At 41.0% G+C, this 20,839-nt stretch overlaps 1 protein-coding gene across 1 annotated transcript in view; it reads right to left on the bottom strand.

Annotated features, from left to right (window-relative positions):
• ADGRL3 (adhesion G protein-coupled receptor L3) overlaps positions 1 to 20,839 on the bottom strand; it is a 491,390-nt gene that overhangs the window by 129,386 nt on the left and 341,165 nt on the right. The window contains exons 8-10 of the mRNA XM_014460593.2: positions 10,687 to 10,989; positions 8,377 to 8,480; positions 974 to 1,159 (exon numbers count right to left, since the gene is read on the bottom strand). Of these exons, the coding sequence (XP_014316079.1) occupies positions 974 to 1,159; positions 8,377 to 8,480; positions 10,687 to 10,989 (593 nt within the window). The remainder of the gene's footprint in view (positions 1 to 973; positions 1,160 to 8,376; positions 8,481 to 10,686; positions 10,990 to 20,839) is intronic.

Raw genomic sequence — 20,839 nt, 5'->3', positions numbered from 1 at the left:
CTCCAGAATTTCAATGGTGGAGCACAATTAATTTGTAAGGAGTTGGCTTTGCAAATATGATGGGTTATAACTGCTTCAGGGAACAGTGGGAGTCATAGGAAATGAGAATAAGCCAGCAAGCATGTGAATAACCTTTGCCCTCCCATCTCCTTACCCCACCATGCAAATTAACATATGACAGACCACATTATATAAACAACTGAAAAGAGCCAAATGGGGGGGAAAAGGAGCACATTAAAAAGCTTCCCAGATGGAAATTTGCCCATTATGTCGTTATTTGATATTCAGAGGAGGCAAGCTGATTAGCTGTAGCCAGTTAGAAAATGACATTAATTGCCAGCTTTACCTGATACTGTCAGACAGCAGCACCATTTTTAAATAAAGATACAAAGTATCGCTATAACAAGTAATGTTATGGATATGTAACATTAATAGAAACTACTACTTGCAGTACATTATGATAACAATAGCTGGCAGCAATATTCATTAATAGCATCCAGTCAGCCTGGGTAATAACACATTAAAATCACAGCATGCCCAGATTACACAGGCAACTGTGGAGCATATTCTACCAGGGGCTTGGCTTGATTTTATCATGGATTTAAGTGACAAAAATAATTCCTTTATGCTCAGAATGAAAAAAAAAATTCAATAATAATTTGTATCTAGTAGATACAACTGAGTATGTTTTCTGATGCTGAAATTGCACAAAAGTCTTTAGGCTTTCCTATACCATACCGTCACTACTGTAAAATAGAATTGTAAATTCAAAATATATATGGAGAGGTTATTTACTTTGGGGGAAATTAAAAGCTAAACAGGGGCATAATTATAATGAAATAGTGACCTGAATTGTCTCTGCAACTAGCAGTGCCCTTTAGAATGATCTGATTTTATTCGAAAGAGAAATGAACCAAGGAAGTCTCCCTGCCTTCGCTGCAGCTTTAAAGACAGACATAACCGAGGTCCTTACCTTGTTCAAGCTGCGAGCAGCACTATCTTTTCCACCTGGAGTCAAGTTCCGGAGTTGGACATCCAGGAGGCCCACCAGCTGGTCCATGGCACGGACGGAGTAGGTGATGTCTCCAGCATTCAAATGATTCCTGGTTTGTTCAGCCAGCTCTCTAGCAATGTTGGCAGCTGTCTCTCCAGATTTCAACTGCAATTTTGAAAGCAGAGTAAGAAGGAAAACCATCTTAAATAAGTAATGTTATTGGTCTCTGCGGATAACTGTTTTGCATAGAAGTTATAATCATTGAGCCAAGAAACAGTTATTCAGCTCCATCTTCATCTGGAACATTCCCTGAGTTTTCCTGCTAATCCATTTTTTTTTCTTACGGTACCTGACTTGAAATTCATGTCTTTATGAAGCTCCTCCTGAGGAATCTTACTTCAAAAACTTGTTCTCACCTTAATTAGCCATTTGGGTGGCTAAGTCTATTTGCCGTATGATTTTTCTCTGTGAGCTTCTAAATTGGATGTTGATGAGTTTGCATTATGAATCCCCAACCATATTCTAAGTTCTCAGAGGCAAGGAAATTTTCCATTGTGCCTAATTTGGAACTTAGTATACAATGAATACTCACAGGCTGCTACACTGTGAAAATTTTATTCTAAATAAAATCTCTGCTTTTCAAAGTGGGCTTCATCTTCTTTCCTACTTAATAAGAGATTTTGCTCCCAATGCACTAGGTAGCAAATTATTGCTGTTTCTAGCATTTTCCTTTTCTGAAACTGTATGCTAACTTTTAAAGTCTATTCTACAAGAATGTATGGAATTGCCAAAAGGCCAAAGATATTCAAAGAGATAAAGGCTAATCCCATAATCATGTGAACAAATCAGATGGCTCTAGGTAATAAGGAGATAGAAATATCTCACTCTATTATAACTTAAATATATTATTATTGTCAGTATTTAGAAAAAGTGTGTCTGTGTATGTGTATGTGTTTCCCCCCTTTTTAAGTAGAGTCCAATACAGAACTTAGGCTCACAAATGGAAAGGTCCTCTCTTTTTAGGGCAATTTCTCTAATGGATATTCAGAAACCTACAAAAGAGCACAACTAAACTCCCAGTCGTGCCCTGGCTGGTTGGAACTGTGAGCTGAAAACCAGGTTGATTCCGGGTCAGGGCACATGCCCAGGTTGCGGGTTTGATGCCCTGAAAATGATCGATGTTTCTCTCTTTGTCTCTCTCTCTCTCCTGTCCTCTCTCTCTAAAAAATTCAATAAAAACAATGGTGAACAACATGGTTCCCAATAACATAAGGAGCTTACATACCAGGGAGGGAAAGGGCTGTTAATAAATTAACTGCAGAAATATTTAATTTCCGTTTTATGGAGTGCAATACAGAAACCCAGTTTAAGGGCATTTTAATCTGGTGTATGAAGTTAGGGAGTCATTTAGGAAATGCTTCTCTAAGGAAGAAGGTTTCATCTGAGGTGGGAGGGAAAAGAAGAAATTGGGTTGAGATGAGGGTGGGGCCTCCAGGCAGAGAGCACAGCTTTTAGAAGGGAGGGACATGGAGGCTTAGGGGAAGAGGCCAAGGGCACAAGGACACTGGGATGGGTGTAAGCAGCTGGGGAGGTGAGCAAATCCTGAGTAGGATTCAGAGAATTGTTCTAAGAGCAAGTTAAGGTCCTAAAGACTCTAAACAATTAAGGAGTGGCCTAATCAGATTTGTCCTGAAAACCAAACTCAGGAGTTAGAGGGTTCAGGGTGAATGAAAGGAGTCCTGCTGTGAGGCCACTGGGTAGCAGCTGTTGTGATGAGGGTAGCAGCAGAGATTTACAAGTACCTGGAAAGGCCTGCTGTGGGACTGGAGATGGAATGGGAAGGAAGGGAAGGCACCAAGAGCTAGGCCCAGGCTTCTCCTGTCCCCGGACTCAATGGTGGTGCCCAAACTAGATTCTCCCATAGCCTCTGTCACCTGGACATTCATGGCTCAGTTACAGGTTGCCTTTCCACACCAGGCCTTCACTGACCATATTCTTTCTACTGGCAACCGGACGCTATTCTACTGCCTTTCTGATATTCCTATTTCCTTCTCTCACCACTGTTGTTATGGACTACAATGACCTTATTTCCAGCCAAAAACACACACATATCTTTTTTAAAATATATGTTTTTATTGATTTCATAGAGGAAGGGAGAAGGAGAGAGATATAGAAACATAAATGATAAAAGAATCATTGATGGGCTATGAGCCCGGCATGTGCCCTGACAGGGATTTGAACCTTGATCGCCTGGTTCATAGGTCAACAATTCAACCACTGAGCAACACCAGCAGGGCTATCCACATCTCAAGTCTTCTATGCAAGAGGGTGAGATTGAAATAAAGTTATTCTACATATCCTAGCTTACAGACATCGTGAAAATGTCTGGCTCTAACATTTCTTTTACTAAACTCTTCTAAAATTATTTCTCAGAAATAAGCATATGCACACTGAGAAATCTTATGAGTTTTCAGAGGATTAGTAAACTAATGCTTATAGGTACTGAAATGGTGGGATTATAGCTAGGATTAAATTAGGTGAGAGGAAACCCTGCAGCTTTAGTAAAGTATAATAATTATAACAGAGATGGATAGTATTTACATTTCAAATATTTACACAAGTGAAAACAATTTTCTTTTAAATAAGCTTGACACTTTATGAGATTTATTACATCAAACATTAATTGAGTGCCAAAACAATTCAGAAAAGAGTTACTCCTAAGCGTTTAAGTGTATGGCTGCTATTTCACTATTTTGCTATAAATTTAAGTCAAGTAGGTATGTAAACAAATGCTTCTATCTTACAATTGAAAGACGGTTAAATAAGTTTAAAGTCTTGAAAAGCCCACCAAGCTCTGATAAAATTAAGAAGCAATTTATTTCCCTTTCATATTAGATCTACAGAGTGAAAAGAATGGGAAAATTACAACCTAGGTGATAGGATTCAACCTAGCCTTCCAGGGCAAATAACTGGCTTACTTTACATTGTAAAATAGCAGCAGTATTTTTTAGATCTGCACATCCTTCTTTTAAAATTACAGGAAGAACCCTATTTCTCCCAAAATCTGCCAGTAGCTTGTGTACAAACAAAAGAGATGCTCCAATTTGCTAGAAACAGAAAGACTATTTCCCAGTGCCAATTCAGGCATTTCTTTTCTGTATAATAGTTGGACCAAGTAATGAAGTAGGAAGCACGCCTCATTTTATGTGTAAATATGGAAGCTATTCAAAACCATAATCCCATAGAATTTTACACTGAAAAAGACTGGAGAGATTATGCAATGCGATAGACTCCTTGAAGGTACCCAAACCAGAAAATATAAACTCCTTTTTTGAAAATCTGAGTCTAAGCAAGAGATGTAGCTGAAGCCAGAGGCTGTGCTTTTCGTAAGCAGTCATTAAGAAAGGGGAGAAATAGGATATTTGCTACTTATGTTTGAGAAGACAAGCTCTGAATTAATTGGTTGGCTTTCAATAACAACAGAAACATATTTTTAAAAACATTAAAAAGAAGATGTATCTATCTATGTTTCCATCCATCCATTTATTTTAATCTGCCTTCCTTCTATCATCCTACCATTCATGTATCCCCCCACCTACCAGTCTTCCTCCCTCCCTCTCCCTCCCCTCTCTATTGTTGCTGGGGTAAAGGGTGCTGTACAATTTTTGCCTTTCCCTTTCTGTATAAATTATGCTTTTTATTTCATCTCATCATCACAAAAGTATTCTGGCTAGTTTGTTTGTAATAAATTTCTTCACGATAATTCTGACTTTTCAAGGCTTACATTTTTCTCTAGTGAAATGCAATCTACTCTCTATTACCACACAGAGTTTAATCTATAATGTCACCAGTATGTAAGTGGCCCGAATCCATTTGTGAGTTAGAAACCATCAAGATTCTTTGCCTGTTTTCTCCCTCCTGGCCTGACTGCAAGGGAAAAAGCATGGATCAATTCTTACAAAAATGAAAATATAAAGTGTGCTCTTCCCAAGTACAGTAAGCATCAGGTCCATTGATTTGTATACTTGCTGTCTATAACGCCTGAATATGCGAGTCAACAGTATGATCCTCCCCATGGTATAGATGACCCAGAGCTGTTCTTTCCTTTCATGTCCTCAGGACTCCTCAGAGTACCATGAAGCCATAAAGGAGAGGTGCCTCACACTCCAGGTTACATTATCCCACAATACTTGGGCAGGAGAACCTGAATACACTGTTTAAAGAAGAGAATGACCCTCTCCTTTCTTTTTTCATTTATGCTTTCAATGGGGATGAAAAGTCTTCCTTTGCTTTATTATTTATTTTTTTAATTATGAATTTATTGATTTTAGAGAGAGGAAGGGAGAGGGAGAGGGAGAGAGAGAGAGAGAAACACCAATGTTGAGAGAGAATCATCGATGGGCTGCCTCCTGTACGCCCCTTACTGGGCATCAAGCCTGCAACCCAGGCATGCGCCTTGATCAGGAATCAAACTGTGATTTCCTAGTTCATAGGTTGATGCTCAGCCACTGAGCCACACCGGCCAGGATGTTCCTTCACTTTAAAAGCCTGCAGTTCACAGAACTACAATAGAGGAAGGAGGAGGCATGAATCATTAAAGATGCCTGTTTCACTTTATTTTTTCAATATGACATTTAGAAAATCCATTAGAGAAAAGTAAGGAGGCCAGAGCAGAGGACAGGGCTGGGACAAGGAAAAGGAAGAAGGGAGGAGGTGGGAGTGAAGGGAGAAAGGAAGAGTGGGTGATGGCAAAGAGAGCTGGAGTAGGAGAAGGAGCCAACACAGACAGAATGGGGAGGCTGGGAAGGAGACTAAACAAGGAGGGAGAGTGAGGTCAGAGATTTACTTCCCTACATCTCTTTTTGAAAAAGTGCTTGAGACTAGGCTGTGTCTCATGTCTATAGGTCATCTTTCCTCTCAAGGACATTCCTCCTACTGCCATTTTTTAGTCATTCCTTGGACCCAGCAACCACAGGCCTGGGTTAGGAATAGCTCTACTCCTATTATTAGCTCTGGGCTCCCAATCAGTCTCTTGCAGTTCACCTTCACTCCCCCAATACCACTGCAAACCCTCTTCCATCTGTTTATTGTCTGGGCTCTGGCCCTGAGGGAGGAAATGAGCAAAGGTATGAATTTTGGAGGAAGATGCTTTGGAGAAAAGGGAGAGAAAATACAGACAGATAACTCCTTGAACACTGCATACTCATTATTCATTGGAAGTTTCCAATGTTAATATCTAAAAGTGTTGGAGCTTTGTGGCAAAGAAACCTGTGCAAATACCATTTATATTCAATGAGTAGCATAAACATTTGGAGGTGCGAGGGACACACCAGGCAAAAGGGTAGAAAGTGAAGAGAGACTAGGTCAGTGAGTATGTGATAGAAAGGCAATCATAATTTATTCACAGTTGTGGTGGCTGAGCATGATGTCTGGGTAAAGGCAGAGCCAGCTAATACACCAGCTAACACCGACCTTGGGTTAGTTACATAAGCCGATTTGTTGTGCGCCAAAGCCTCCTGTTATACTTTTGAAGATTTTATAAATTTATAATCAAGCTAAGGTAACATTATAAATTCCAGTTGCCTACATTCTATAATCCTAATAAATTTATAACATAGCATAATGTTGAAGCTCCATAGGATTCAGCAGACATGCTCTGGCAGAATGGAACATATTTGTTATAAAACAAAAGCACCCCATCCATAAATCAAATGGGCAACAACAGCTGTCTGGTCTTTGTAAGGAATTATCTCTTTTGTCCTAAGATTAGCAGGTCTGCGGAGGAAAGAAAAGAATTAAGCATCATTAAAGTCACCCAGTAATTTCTGCAATGAAATAGTCCAACCATATTCAGGAATTGTCTTGAAACCATTCAGCTTTCTAGGTGAATTATTACTGAATTAATATTAACCCCTGGGCTAAGTACGTAGGGAGTATTTTTTGAAAGACGCTAATATAAGGAGATAGGCTACTGAACTCTTAATCTGATCACATCCAGCCAGAGTTATTCACCCTGGGGTCTGAGCTACACTGTAATAAAATCAAAGGACATAAAAACTGTGGCAGGAACAGTGCTGAAATTGGAGGAGCATCATTATGAATAGCAACAAGGATGGAGATGCATATGTAAGAGGGTAACTAGAGTCAATGTAACCACTGTTCTTCCATGATTTAGGGTAAATAGATAGTTACGGCTGATCTGCTAAATGATCTGCTGGGTAAGATATTTATGGATTATTATACAGTATATTATTGAGGATCAGCCCAGTTAAAAACAAATACAGAAAAGAGCAAATGGCACAGACAGGCCTTTAGTAAGGCCATCATTTGTAATATTTCTCAGGAAAAATCTCTTTCAGAAATTCCCTGGCATAGCTAATGTGCCATGGAAGGTCTCTCCATTTTGGGAGTGCATAAATCCACACAAATTGCTATAATAAGGATTCATCCCATAGCCTTTTGGCATAAATGCACATCTGGTCTCTGTTTGTAATGAAATCAATTCAAAGCCCCACAGTGCATTAATAATAAAAATGTTCAACATATTGCAACCAAATAAGCTCTGCAAACTTGAGTCTGCAAAAGGCTGTCACACGTGTGTATACTTTTAACACTGATAAATGATTAGGTTACAGAACATTTATCAAACAGCTTAAGATTCCAAAAGTAGACTTTTTTATTGTAATTTTTATTTCCACAGGAAAGTCTATGTGTATGTATGCCAGAAGCTTTTGCTTGCTTGATTTATAATATCTCTTGGACTTTTTTATCTGTAGTTCATAATACCACAGAAATTGTATCCTATATAATAAAAGTCTAATATGCAAATCAACTGAACAGTGGAACAACCGGTTGCTATGACCACACTGACCACCAGGGGACAGACACTCAATGCAGGAGCTGCCCCCTGGTGGTCAGTGCACTCCCACAGGGGGAGCGCCACTCAGCCAGAAGCCAGGCTCACGGCTGGCTAGCACAGCAGCAATGGCAGGAGCCTCTCCCACCTCCACGGCAGCACTAAGGAGCAGCGAGCAGGCGTGCGGTAAGGAGTGAGGGGTCCCGGACTGCGAGAGGGCACAGGCCAGGCTGAGGAATCACCCCCCTCCCCCAGTGCATGAATTTTGTGCACCGGGCCTCTAGTGAATAAAATTATTAGGAGTAGTACTGCTTAGCTTAGAAGTTCTCAAAGTTGCCCTTTAAGAACACAAAATTACAGAATTAGTTTGTAGAATATCAGAGGTTGTCATTCAATTTTAAATTAAATAAAAATGAGAGAATATTTCCACTTTTATTTTTAAATCTTGACTCCTGTTTATAATAGTGATGATCAACAACACAGGGTCCAGGTTTGGCAGACCTTCCTTGTAGGTCATGTGATTTACCTTCTGTGTGATATGGTTGATCCAAGGGGAAGAACAGTTGCTAAGATCTGGTCCTTGGGGATCCCAGATTCCATCAGGAGCCAGGCATAGATACGTTGATACTCCTAAAATAATGAGAGAAATAGGTCTGTTTTAGAAATTCAAACCATTTTCTCTACCAGGACTGTATATCCATGCTATACTGCAATATAAGCAAAAGTAAAAATGAGATCATTACACTGAGATAATACCTATCATAACACCATGCCCAGTACCTGGCAAGCAACTGGTTAGGGAGAAATGTAATACAACAAACAAAAATATTCAATATTTTTAAAGCACTCGCTGGCAACTATGCCAGGTGCGGGAAAAGCTTCATGAATTCGATAGATGTGGTACCTGTCTCCAGGGAGCCTACTGCTTGATTTTCAGAGGTAATGGAATAACCGAGTCTTACAGCAATCAGTTTGCAGATTTTTTAGGAAAACAATGTGGGAAAGGGCATTCACTGAAAGTGGAGGAAAAATATGCTGTGTTTGGGTGACTTTGAGTGTTTTGAACTGAGGTCTACAGGATAGGGGGTTTGTTTAATGGAGTAGGAAAGGTAGGCAAAGCCAGATCATCAACTCCTTGTCTGTCTTGTGTGGGTGCTGGAAAAATCAATGAAGATCATTAAACAGATGAGAGAAATGAGCTGATTAAGGTTTTAGAACTGCCACTGTTGCAGCTGCATGGGGGACGAGTTTGAGGGAGTGACGAGGTTGTGAGGGGGCTACTGCAATAATTCTAGTGGGAGACTGTGTGGGCCCCAACAGTAGCACAGCAGGAGGGTCAGAGGAAAGGTAAAAATAGGACCCCGGTGTAGGCACAGTCACGTGGGAGAGCTTCAGAAGGCTTCCTTTAAATCTCTTTCCCACTTTTCACAGAACAATTAGGACATAGTTCTGATTTTCAAAGTGCTTGTAAATAAAGTATTTCACTAACTTTTACAACAAACGTCAGAAGTAGGGGCTTGTAATAATATCAGTATCTGATTCCATTGCCACAGAAGACTTTAGAACTAAACATCACCCCCCTTCATAAAGGCAAGGTAGATTTCTGAATAGTTTTAAACACTTTACTGGAAAAATAAAATTAAAAGGAACTTTTGTAAAAACCAAGATACCTCTGGCCTTCCCGTTAGTTTATATACCATGGAACTTTTCTCAGAGAAACGTGATACCTTAAAGTAATCAAATCAATAACACTCAAAATACAATAACGAAAAACGCTACTATAGTGATATCTATTGTGTATTTGCTTCATTTACATATCTTATGGAATAATGCAAAATTTCTTGAAGATCAATGTATGTAACAATAAGAAAATCAAGCTATTTCTGGTTTAAAAATTGTACGAATAATATGGTCACCACTTGAGGATATTCTGAATCATATCAGTAAAAAAGGAGGAAAGAGCAGTTTAGTTCTTAACTGTCCCTTAGAGAAAACGCCCCATTGCTCTCTCTAGTGCATGTTGAGGGAGTGGGACTTTGGCTCCTGCCTGCAGGATCCCTGACAATGCTACGAGCCTTTGACTTTTAAAGGACAGCTACAATGATTGGTAAAAAAAAAAAAAAAAAATAGTCAAACTTCTCTTTTGTTAAAATTTAGGTAGTTTCAATGACTGTCTTCTAACATAGAAGTGCTCAATCTCTCTTTCTGCAATGAACATTTGAGGCTGGTGACAAAAGTGAGCACTAGCCCCCAGCATTCCAGTGATATCTCTCTGGGCCGCTGCATAGAAGAGCTGCTGTGGCCATGGCTGGTTAGCTCAGTTGGTTAGAGCATTGTTCTGATAGGCCAAGGTTATGGGTTTGATTCCCTGGTCAGGGCACATACAAGAATCAACCAATGAATGCACAAATAAGTGGAACAACAAATATCTCTCTCTCTCTCTCTCTCTCTCTCTCTCTCTCTCTCTCTCTCTCACACACACACACACACACACACACACACACACACACAACGCACACACGCACGCACGCACGCAGAAGAAGAACTGCCTCTCTGGAGTAGCAGGGACATTCGTGGCCTAAGTGTACTAAGTGTAACTCCACCCAGAAACTGCACACTATGGATGAAAAGTACTGATCTCAACGTAGTCCCATCAAATTCTCACCTGTTCCTTCTTCAGAATGCATTTTGAAAATCTGAAAATACATTGTCATTTAGCTGAGTTCAGACTTCAATTAAATGTGCAGTACCAAAAAAAGAGACGTAAAAAAGAATGCTAAAAAAGCAAGCCAAAGTAGTGACACATCTTTAGCTTAGTTCTATAGGACAGACTTACCTATAGTTCCTGTGGGGCACGGCTGCTTTGCCATCTGTCCTTGACGGGTCTTAAACCACATGATTTCTCGGGCTTCCACAGCCTCACAGCTCTCCTCCTGAGCTGGGATTTGGGATGATGCTGATGGCAGGTGCGTGGTAGTGTCATCAAGCACCTCAACAGCTGGAGATGGGGTGCTGGTACTCCGGTTTCTTCTCCCTGATATTGACGGGGTGGTACTCCTGCCGGCACTCAAAGTTGTGGTCCGAAGGGTGGTACTGGTGGTGGTGCTTCCCATGCCAAAAGGTCCTGTAGTAGAAATTTCTGGAATAAAATTCAAAAGAAAATTCCTACATCGCTTGTTCATAGTAGGATCTCAAAATGTCCTTAGAATGTAGACACCATTCTTATTTGACAGTTCAGAGTCTGACACATGGGAAAAATAAGCCAATATGAAGGGATCAGAGTGGTGCTTAAGTACCAAGACAGCCATGTGACCAATGCCAAACATTGACTTGTTTATGGTTCTTCGCAACTCAAACCACAGAAAACAAATTATAGCACAATTCAACTCTTCAGTAAGCTTCTTAATGCTTCCTGCCTTTTATATAATTAGAGGATTAAAACTTAAAGCCCTTTCCTTAGAATTTTCAAACTTGCTATAGACAGTTCAGAGTCTGACACATGGGAAAAATAAGCCAATATGAAGGGATCAGAGTGGTGCTTAAGTACCAAGACAGCCATGTGACCAATGCCAAACATTGACTTGTTTATGGTTCTTCGCAACTCAAACCACAGAAAACAAATTATAGCACAATTCAACTCTTCAGTAAGCTTCTTAATGCTTCCTGCCTTTTATATAATTAGAGGATTAAAACTTAAAGCCCTTTCCTTAGAATTTTCAAACTTGCTATAGACAGGAAGAGAGCAGAAACAATCTCCACATTAAGTATAACCTGCATTTCTAAAGATGCAGCAAACAGGAGAAAGGAAGAAAAAAAAAGGAAGTTAAAGTGCTCCTGAACTAAGAAGGGAAATGCAATTATAGTCTTCTTAACACAAATTAGAGTAGCTCTATGATCTACTCTGATGCACTTAAAAATGACCCATGCTTTCAGAACTTTCAAACTTGACATTTACTAATGTAAAGTCTAAGTAGTTTCCAATTAGTTGTGTCCATAAATTATTTTCTAGGTAGATTATATAAAAAGTGGGAACATGTATTTCAGATTTACATAAAAGTGATTAGGTTTTTTGCCTTTTCCAAATGCACCCAGGCCCACCAGAGGGAGCCACAGCTGTGGATCACTGAGAGCTCCAAAAAGGGTACCCAGGGCCAGTCACAAACAGCACCTGACATTGGCTTACACCAGAGACCCCCCTCCCCCCCCTGCCACACACACACACACAAAAGACTGGGAGTCCTTGTAGATCTACCTAATACACAGAAACAAACCTAAACAGGTAGCCAAAATGGGGAGACAAAAAACAAGTTCCAAATGAAATGACAAGAGAAATCTCCAGAAGAAGAGATAAATAAAATTGAGATAAGCAAATGATCAGATACACAGTTCAGAGCAATGATTATAAGGATGCTCAATACCAGTAGCATGAGAAAAGACATAGAAAGTATGAAAAATGACTAGTTGGAAATGAGGAATGACACATCAGAAACAAAGAATAGAGTGGAAGGAATAAACATCAGATTAGAGGAAGCTGAGGATCAGATCAGCAAATTAGAAGACAGGGTAGTAAAACATCACTCAATCAGAGAACCAAAAAGGAAATCAATTAAAAAACAGGACAGCTTAAGGGAGCTGTGGGACAACATGGAACATAACAATATCTGCATCATAGGTGGGCCAGAAGGTGAAGAAAGTGAGCAAGGAATAGAGAAACTGTTTGAAGAAATAATGGCAGAAAACCTCCCTAACCTGGTGTAGGAAAAAGTCACACAAGTTCAGGAGGCACAGAGAGTCCCAAGCAAGAAGAACCCATATAGGCCCACACCCAGACACATCATCATTAAATGCCAAAAATTAAAGACAAAGAGAGAATCTTAAAGGCAGCAAGAGAAAAGCAATTTGTTACCTACAAAGGAGCTCCCATAGAGATGAAGTAACAACTGATACCACAGAAATACAAAGAATTGTAAGAAAATGCTATGAACAAGTATTTGCCAACAAGCTGCACAAAGTGGACAAAATGGTCAAATTCATAGAAAAATACATTCTTCCAAAACAGAATCAGAAAGAAGCAGAAAACCTGAATTGGCTGAAAACAACTGATGAAATTGAAGCAATAATAAAACCATTCCTAGCAAACAAAAGCGCTGGTCCTGATGGCTTCACACGGGAGCTTTACAAAACATTCAAAGAAGAACTAACACCTATTCTCCTCAAACTATTCCAAGAAATCCAGGAGGAAGTAACATTTCCAAGCTCCTTTTACCAAGCCAGAATTATCCCAATTCCAAAATCAAATAAACTCACTACAAAGTAAGGAAATTATAGGCCAATATCCCTGATGAACATAGATACTAAAATTCTCAACAAAATATTAGCAAAACAGACCCAGAAATATATCAAAAAGATTATACACCATGACCAAGTGGGAGTTATATCTGGGATGCAAGGCTGGTCCAATATTCACAAATCAATAAACATGATATATCACATAAACAAACTGAAAGACAAAAAGCACATGATTATATCAATAGACACAGAAAAGGCATTCAACAAAATTCAACACATTTTTATTAAAAAGTTTCAATAGTGTGGGAATAGAAGGATCATATCTCAATATAATAAAGGCCATATATGACAAACCTACAGCCAACATCACACTCACTGGGCAAAAATTAAAAACATTTTCCTTAAGATCAGGGACAAGACAGGGGTTCTGCTTTCACCACTCTTATTCAACATAGTACTGGAAATCTTAGCCACAGTGATCAGAAAAGAAGAAGAAATAAAAGGCACCCAAATTGGAAAGGAGGAAGAAAAACTCTCATTATTCTCAGATGACATGATAATGTACATAAAAAACCCTAAAGACTCCACCAAAAACCTACTAGATTCAATAAATGAATTTTGCAATTTAGCAGGATACAAAATTAACAACCAGAAATTGATGCCGATTTTATACACCAATAATGTACTCTTAGAAAGGGTAAATAACAAAGCAATCCCATTTACCATTGCAACAAAAAATTTAAAATACTTAGGAATAAACTTAACCAAGGAGGTAAAAGGCCTATTCTCAGAAAACAATAGGATGTTGAAAAAAAGAGATAGAAAAAGGTATAAAGAAGTGGAAGAATATACTGTATTCATGGGTTGGTAAAATCAACATAATTAAAATACTATCCAAAGCAATCTATAGATTCAATACAATCCCTATTAAAATGCCAATGGCATATTTTACAGATATAGAACAAATACTCCAAGAATTAATATGGAACCAAAAAAGATCTTGAATAGCCATAGCAATCCTGAGAAAGAACAAAGTTGGAGGGATCACATTACCAGATACCAAGCTATACTACATAGCCACTGTAATCAAAACAGCCCAATACTGGCATAAGAACAGGCATATAGACCAATGGGACAGAACAGAGACCCCAGAAATTGACCCAAGGCATTAAACTCAATTAATATTTGACAAATGAGGCAAGAGCATACAATGGAATCAAGACAGTCTCTTCAATAAAGGTGTTGGAAAATTGGACTGATGCATGCAAAAAAAATGAAACTACACCACCAACTTACACCATACACAAGAATAAACTCAAAATTGATAAAAGACTTAAATATAAGTCATGAAACCAAAAAAAAAAATTCCTAGAAGAAACAATAGGCAGCAAAATCTCAGACATCTCTCATTGCAATATGTTTGTAGATACCTCTCCTAGGGCAAAGGAAACTAAGGAAAAATAAACAAATGGGATTACATCAAAATAAAAAGCTCTGCACAGCAAAAGAAACCATCAACAAAATGAAAAGGGAGCCCAGTGTATGGGAGATCATATTTGCCAATGATACATATAATAAATGTTTAATATCCAAATTATGTAAGAACTCATACAACTTAACAAAAGACAAACGATCCAATAAAAAATGGACAAAGGACCTAAATAGACACTTCTCCAAAGAAGACATAAGGAAGGCTAAGAGAAATATGAAAACATGCTCAAAGTGACTAATCATCTGAGAGATACAAATCAAAATGACAATTAGATACCACCTCACACCTGTCAGTATGGCTATCATCAACAAATCAACAAATGACAAGTGCTAGTGAGAATGTGGAGAAAAGGGAACCGTGGTGCACTGCTTGTGGGAATGCAGACTGGTACGGCCACTGTGGAAAACAGTATGGAGTTTCCTCAAAAAGTAAAAATGGAACTCCCATTTGACCCAGTAATCCCACTTCTATGAACATATTCTAAGAAACCCAAAACACCAATCAGAAAGAATGTATGCACCCTTATGTTCATAGCAGCACAATTCACAATAGCTAAGATCTGGAAACAGCCTAAGTGCCCATCAGTGGATGAGTGGATAAAAAAGCTGTGGTACATTTATACCATGGAATACTATGCAGCTGTAAAAGAGAAAGATCTTTTACCCTTTGAGACAGCATGGATGGACCTGGAGAGTATTATGCTAAACAAAATAAGCCAGTTAGAGAAGGAAAAGTATCACATGATATCACTTTTATGTGGGATATCATGAACAAATTAAATTGACAAACAAAATAGATCCAGAGACACAGAAGCATGGAACAGACTGATGACTCTCAGAAGGATGGGAGAAGGGGGAGTGGGGGAGACAGAAAGAGATTAACCAAAGAATTGCTATGTATATATGCACAGTCCATGACACAGACAATAGTGTGGTGAAGGCCTGGGGGTGGAGGGGCAGGATAGAGGGGGTCAGTGGGAAAGAAAATGGGGACATAAGTAATACTTTCAACAATAAAAATAAATTTAAAATGAAATAAATTCAATTTTTCTCAGTTCAAGATCCATAATCTTTTCATTAAAAAAAAATAGTGGTTAGGTTTCTTGATCAGATATTACAGGTTATTAAGCCGGTAATGTATTCAAAGGAATGTCCCACCCATAATGTGGAAGTAATCACCATGGACAAGTCATCTTTCTGGGAAAATATATTCATACTAGAGGCCCAGTGCACGAAAATTTGTGCACGGGGGAGGGGGCGTCCCTCAGCCCGGCCGGCCCCCTCACAGTCCAGGAGCCCTCACAGGATGTCCTACTGATGTCCTCTGCAGAAGGCGACTGGCCGATCAGGTATATAGATACTTTCTGGAGGCAGCACCGACGCCTTCCTTATTTCTTTCCTCTGTGGTTGGAGACCAGGCGACTAAAAGGTGGAGACAGAACTGTGGCCAGGCCTGGGGCTTTTGTAGGCAGCGGAAAGAGGGAGAGGGCTGGGGAAAGTCTAGACACGTTTCCTTCGATTGTCCTCCCTTCCTCTGGGCCTCTCTCTCCGTTTTTTCCTTCTTGTGGTGGATACTTGGGCCTCGAACCAATGAGAACCCAGCGACAGTGTGGTTCAGCCCCCTCACTTCTCAGCTGAACGTACAGCCGCCTCGCATTCCAAGCGGGGTTGTTTTCAAGTGACTAAAGTGCTGGGAATCCACAGTTCCCAGCCTTTCCCCTCTCGGTTTCCTCCTTGGGTCGGTTGCAAAGTTCACCGAGACACCGAAGCAGCTCTGCCCTGGTAGTTCTGCACTGGTCCCCCAACCGGGCCCTGCCGGGCACTCTTCCTCAAGTCTCCTGGCCCATAGTCTGCGCTTGGGGAGGTTGCCCAGAGCCCATTACCCCTGGCAGGTGGGGCAGGGGGGTTGGCTTGGAGAGCTGGAGGAAGATGACGGAGTAACAGTTGGTATGAATCAGCGCCTGCTCAGCCAGACTTCCTAAGCTCCCCACCAGGCCCAGGCTGGGCCCCTTCCCTGCACCGGGAGGACCCCCAACTGAGGTCCCCTCCCTGCACCCAGCGCCCTCCTCCCCTTTCCACCACCAGGGGCAGGAGCAGCTCACCTGCACAGCCCTGGCTATGAGCCTCCTCCCCCTGCCTGAAGTGCGGGGCGGGGTCAGTGGCTGGCCATGGAGGCAGGCTTGGGGCCGGGGCAGGGTGGGGTGGGGCGAGCAGCAGTCTGTGCACACCCACTCTGGCTCCAGGCCAGCTGCTCCTGCTGAACAGTAGCAGCGCAGCAGCCTGTGGTGAGAACCCGCACCCTTGCAGCCACCCCTGGGTGCCTTGCATGGAGACTCTGCCTGCCGCTGAGCCACCATCCGGCCCGGGACCTGTGGGGGCTGGGTGGCCTCCGGCACCCGCTGGCCCCGCCAAAGCTGGACTCTGGCTTGGCCGGCTGCCCCCATCCTGGCCCACCAGTCCAGAGCAGCCTCTGCCTTCCAGGCAGCGTGTAGTTAGCGCTGGGCAGGCTTGTGTGTGCCTGCGCTGGGGGTGGAAGTCCCCGCCCCCATCCCCGCCCACCAGCTCCTGCCTGGTCGTGACTCGTGACTCAGACACCATAATGGACAAATTAGCATATTACCTCTTTATATGTATAGATATAGATTTGTTGGGAAGCATGAGACTTGGTTGGAAAGTTTGTAAGAAGGACATTTTGATAAGAGGGAAGTGTGTGGAAGGCAGCCTGCCCTGTTCATCAGAATTCTGACTTAGGGGAGACTTAGGGGAGTGTCGAAGGCAGCGCCCCTAATTATTCCTTGACCTTTCCAAAAAAGTCTGTGCTTATGCAGACCCCCGGGTGTTTACTGGAATCCTTATGCTTGATCCCTGGATGCCCTTGCCTAGAGGACAATGTAAACACATGTGTCCTCCCAAGATTACTCACCCCACTGATTGTATCTAAAGATAAAAACTGCAATAAAAGGCTAAGGAGGCAGGCAATGGAGGCTGCTCTGGCCGCTAGAGCCAGGAGCCCCTTAGCTCTCTCTTTCACAGTCAAACTGTATCTGAGTAATCTGTTCATCCATCGTTCATGGGCTGCTGGTCAGCCCCAGCACATATTCCCATCATAGGAAAGCAAGAGTATACGTACATACACTGCATTCCTAACTGTAAATTAGAAATTACTACTCTTGTCCTCACTTACTGGCTATAAGTCTTAGAGACATTAACTCCAGCCAGATTCAAAATAGCTCATGTTTATGGAACGGAAAGAATCCTGGATGCTTGGTATTCATGTCTGCTTTCTCTAACATGTCATGAACTTGACTCTGCTATCCCAGAAGAGATGCCAAATCCATCACCGTGTATTTGGTGTATATGGAGCTTCCAAAAACAGTATGAAGATGGCTGGGGGGAGTAGGTATGAATTTTCGGAACATTAAGTCATTGAAACTGCAGCATTTTCTGAAGTGATGCACTTTGTTACTCCTCTTTCTCTTGTGTTCCCTTTAGGTGAATAGTAATGTTCATAAGTGCATTTATTCAAAGTTCACACATGAAAGCAGAGTACCCTTTCCCCGCTTCTTCTTCCATATACATCATCCATATCCCCCGTTTTTCCAAGTGTTATTGATTCTGCCTCACTCCTTTATACTTCTCTCTCCCCAGTCACAATTACCTATTCAGCCCACCATCATCACTGGATGAAAATAGCAGTTAACCTTTTTGCTAATGAAAGTAACTGTAGGGCGAAATGCCAATACTGGTAATTCAATATCTGCTTTTGCAAAATAAAAATTCAGGATTCATAAAATAATATTACTGACATTAAACATTTAACATAATTCAAATATAAAATTTAGCAACATATTGTGAAATAAGCGTAATTGAGTTCTTAAAATTCCATACAGCTAAAATATGATTCTAATATATAGTATGCTCATAAAAGTATTGAAATGTTTCTAAAAGAAAACATACAATTAAGACAATTTAATGACAACTTGGATACTAAACTATACCCGGCTGCTACATGGAACAGGAGCTCTGGACACTGTCCTGCTCCTGGAACCCCAGCTGCTCCTTTTCCAGGACTGGCTTCTCTCAGTAAACTTTGCTCCCACCAGCCATTTTTGTCCATGAATCCATTCTTTGGTTTTGTGAGACAACGAACTCGGACTCAAACACCACATTTTGGTCTCAAAACCATTCTCTATCTTTTGCTAGAGGCATCTCATGGGGTATAAATTGGAATACTAGTATGTGACTCCCCAGATTAAAATCCTTAACTGGTTTCTGCCCGCCCTCCAAAAAAAGGCTAGGCTCCATTTCTTTGTGCCTAAAGTCCTTGATGAGTTTCTCCAGCTCATTTATAATGCTTTTTCATCTTTTTTAAAAAATATATATTTTATTGATTTTTTTACAGAAAGGAAGGGAGAGGGATAGAGAGTTAGAAACATCGATGAGAGAGAAACATCGATCAGCTGCCTCCTGCACACTCCCTACTGGGGATGTGCCCGCAACCAAGGTACATGCCCTTGACCGGAATCAAACCTGGGACCCTTGAATCTGCAGGCCGACGCTCTATCCACTGAGCCAAACCGGTTAGGGCTTGCTTTTTCATCTTTTAACTCCACCCTTAAAAAATACAAAATGACCAGTCATTTCCCAACTGCACCCTGTTCTTTCTACCTCAGGGCCTTTGCTTATGTTGCAGTGTTCCTGGGCACATTTCCACCTGGTTAATTCCTGGTTAGCCTTTTCAAATGTCCATCCAGGGGCCTTTTCAAATTTACCAAGGTGGGGTTATAGTCACATGTATTTTGCTCAAGACTCAATATGCTCTTAGTCAAGATAAGTGAACATCAGGGATAGGTAAGGAAGGAAGGAAGGAGGGTCTAGTTGTCAAATTTCACAAAAGGAAGTAAAGAATAAATAGAGGGAAATAGCCAATGGGGTTGCTGGAGTCCAATCCCAGCGGGTCCAGGGGTCCCCAAAGGTGTGGACGGAGTCGGCGAAGAAGGAATGACACGAAGACAGCCTTCAGTTGATCAGCAGCCTAGTCAGGACCTCTAGCCAGGATCTCCAGCCAAAGTTCTGGTCGGAGTTCTGGTTAGGAACTGATCAGGATCTGATGATTATTGTCTTGTTACATCCGTATTTATACCAGCCGATTTTAATCCTGTCAATTTCTATTACAAAGGTTAGGGCGTTTCTTATCTCCATTCCAGGGAGTAAAGATTATGTAGCTTAACTACCCGCCTGGCGCTTAATTAAGGGGTTGTATCCCCTCCCTAACCTCAGGGAAAAATCCCCACCTGGGGAAACAACCTTTCTCGGAGAGGTGACCTTGGTTAAAACACATGGCGCTAAAGAGAGCAAACATATTAAGAACAATATGCTATATATGCCAGGTCCCTTGAAACATATGCTGTGCAGATGTTTCTTTATTTCACAAAAGGAAGTAAAGAATAAATAGAGGGAAATAGCCAATGGGGTAGCTAAGAGTCCCTACAGATGATAGGCTGCAGACGTTGTTTTATAAATGCATTTACTCTACGTTGAGAAAACCACCAGACAACTCAGTCAGAAACAAGCAGGGAGGACACCAAGCCCCCTCTTTCCCAGAATGTCTCCATCTGAGCACGGCCTCATTTAAACTGACTGTACTCTTCTGAAACAATAATACTGACAAAAAAGATTTTTAAAAAGTTCAATTTGAGCCCTAGCCAGTTTGGCTCAGTGGATAGAGTGTTGGCCTGCAGATTCAAGGGTCCCAGATTTGATTCCGGTCAAGGGCATGTACCTTGGTTGCGGGCACATCCCCAGTAGGGAGTGTGCAGGAGGCAGCTGATCGATGTTTCTCTCTCATCGATGTTTCTAACTCTCTATCCCTCTCCCTTCCTCTCTGTAAAAAATCAATAAAATATATTAAAAAAAAGAGTTCAATTTGAAATACATTGGAAGGACTTCCCTTAATAGACATCCTCACATTAAGGGTTGGTATAGAACTCATTTCCTTGGAACTGTGCCATAGAGAGATGTCTACAAGCAGAGTCAGATCATTCCTTTTGAGCTGAAGCAGAATAAAAGTCAATTTTAAAAGTTGTCCCTGATCCTCATCTCTTCCTTTCCATTTACTGCTGTGTAAGACTCCCCAGGGCTCTGCTCAATGCCAGCTTTTGGCAGAGTAAGTACTGGTGATATACAGGTTGTCACCAGTGCCCCAGAAA

This window comes from Myotis lucifugus, unplaced genomic scaffold, assembly GCF_000147115.1.
Source record: "Myotis lucifugus unplaced genomic scaffold, Myoluc2.0 scaffold_135, whole genome shotgun sequence".
NCBI classification, from domain to species: Eukaryota; Metazoa; Chordata; class Mammalia; order Chiroptera; family Vespertilionidae; genus Myotis; species Myotis lucifugus.
The sequence above is the reverse complement of the archived record's forward strand: the minus strand, read 5'-3'. Positions and strand labels throughout refer to the sequence as shown.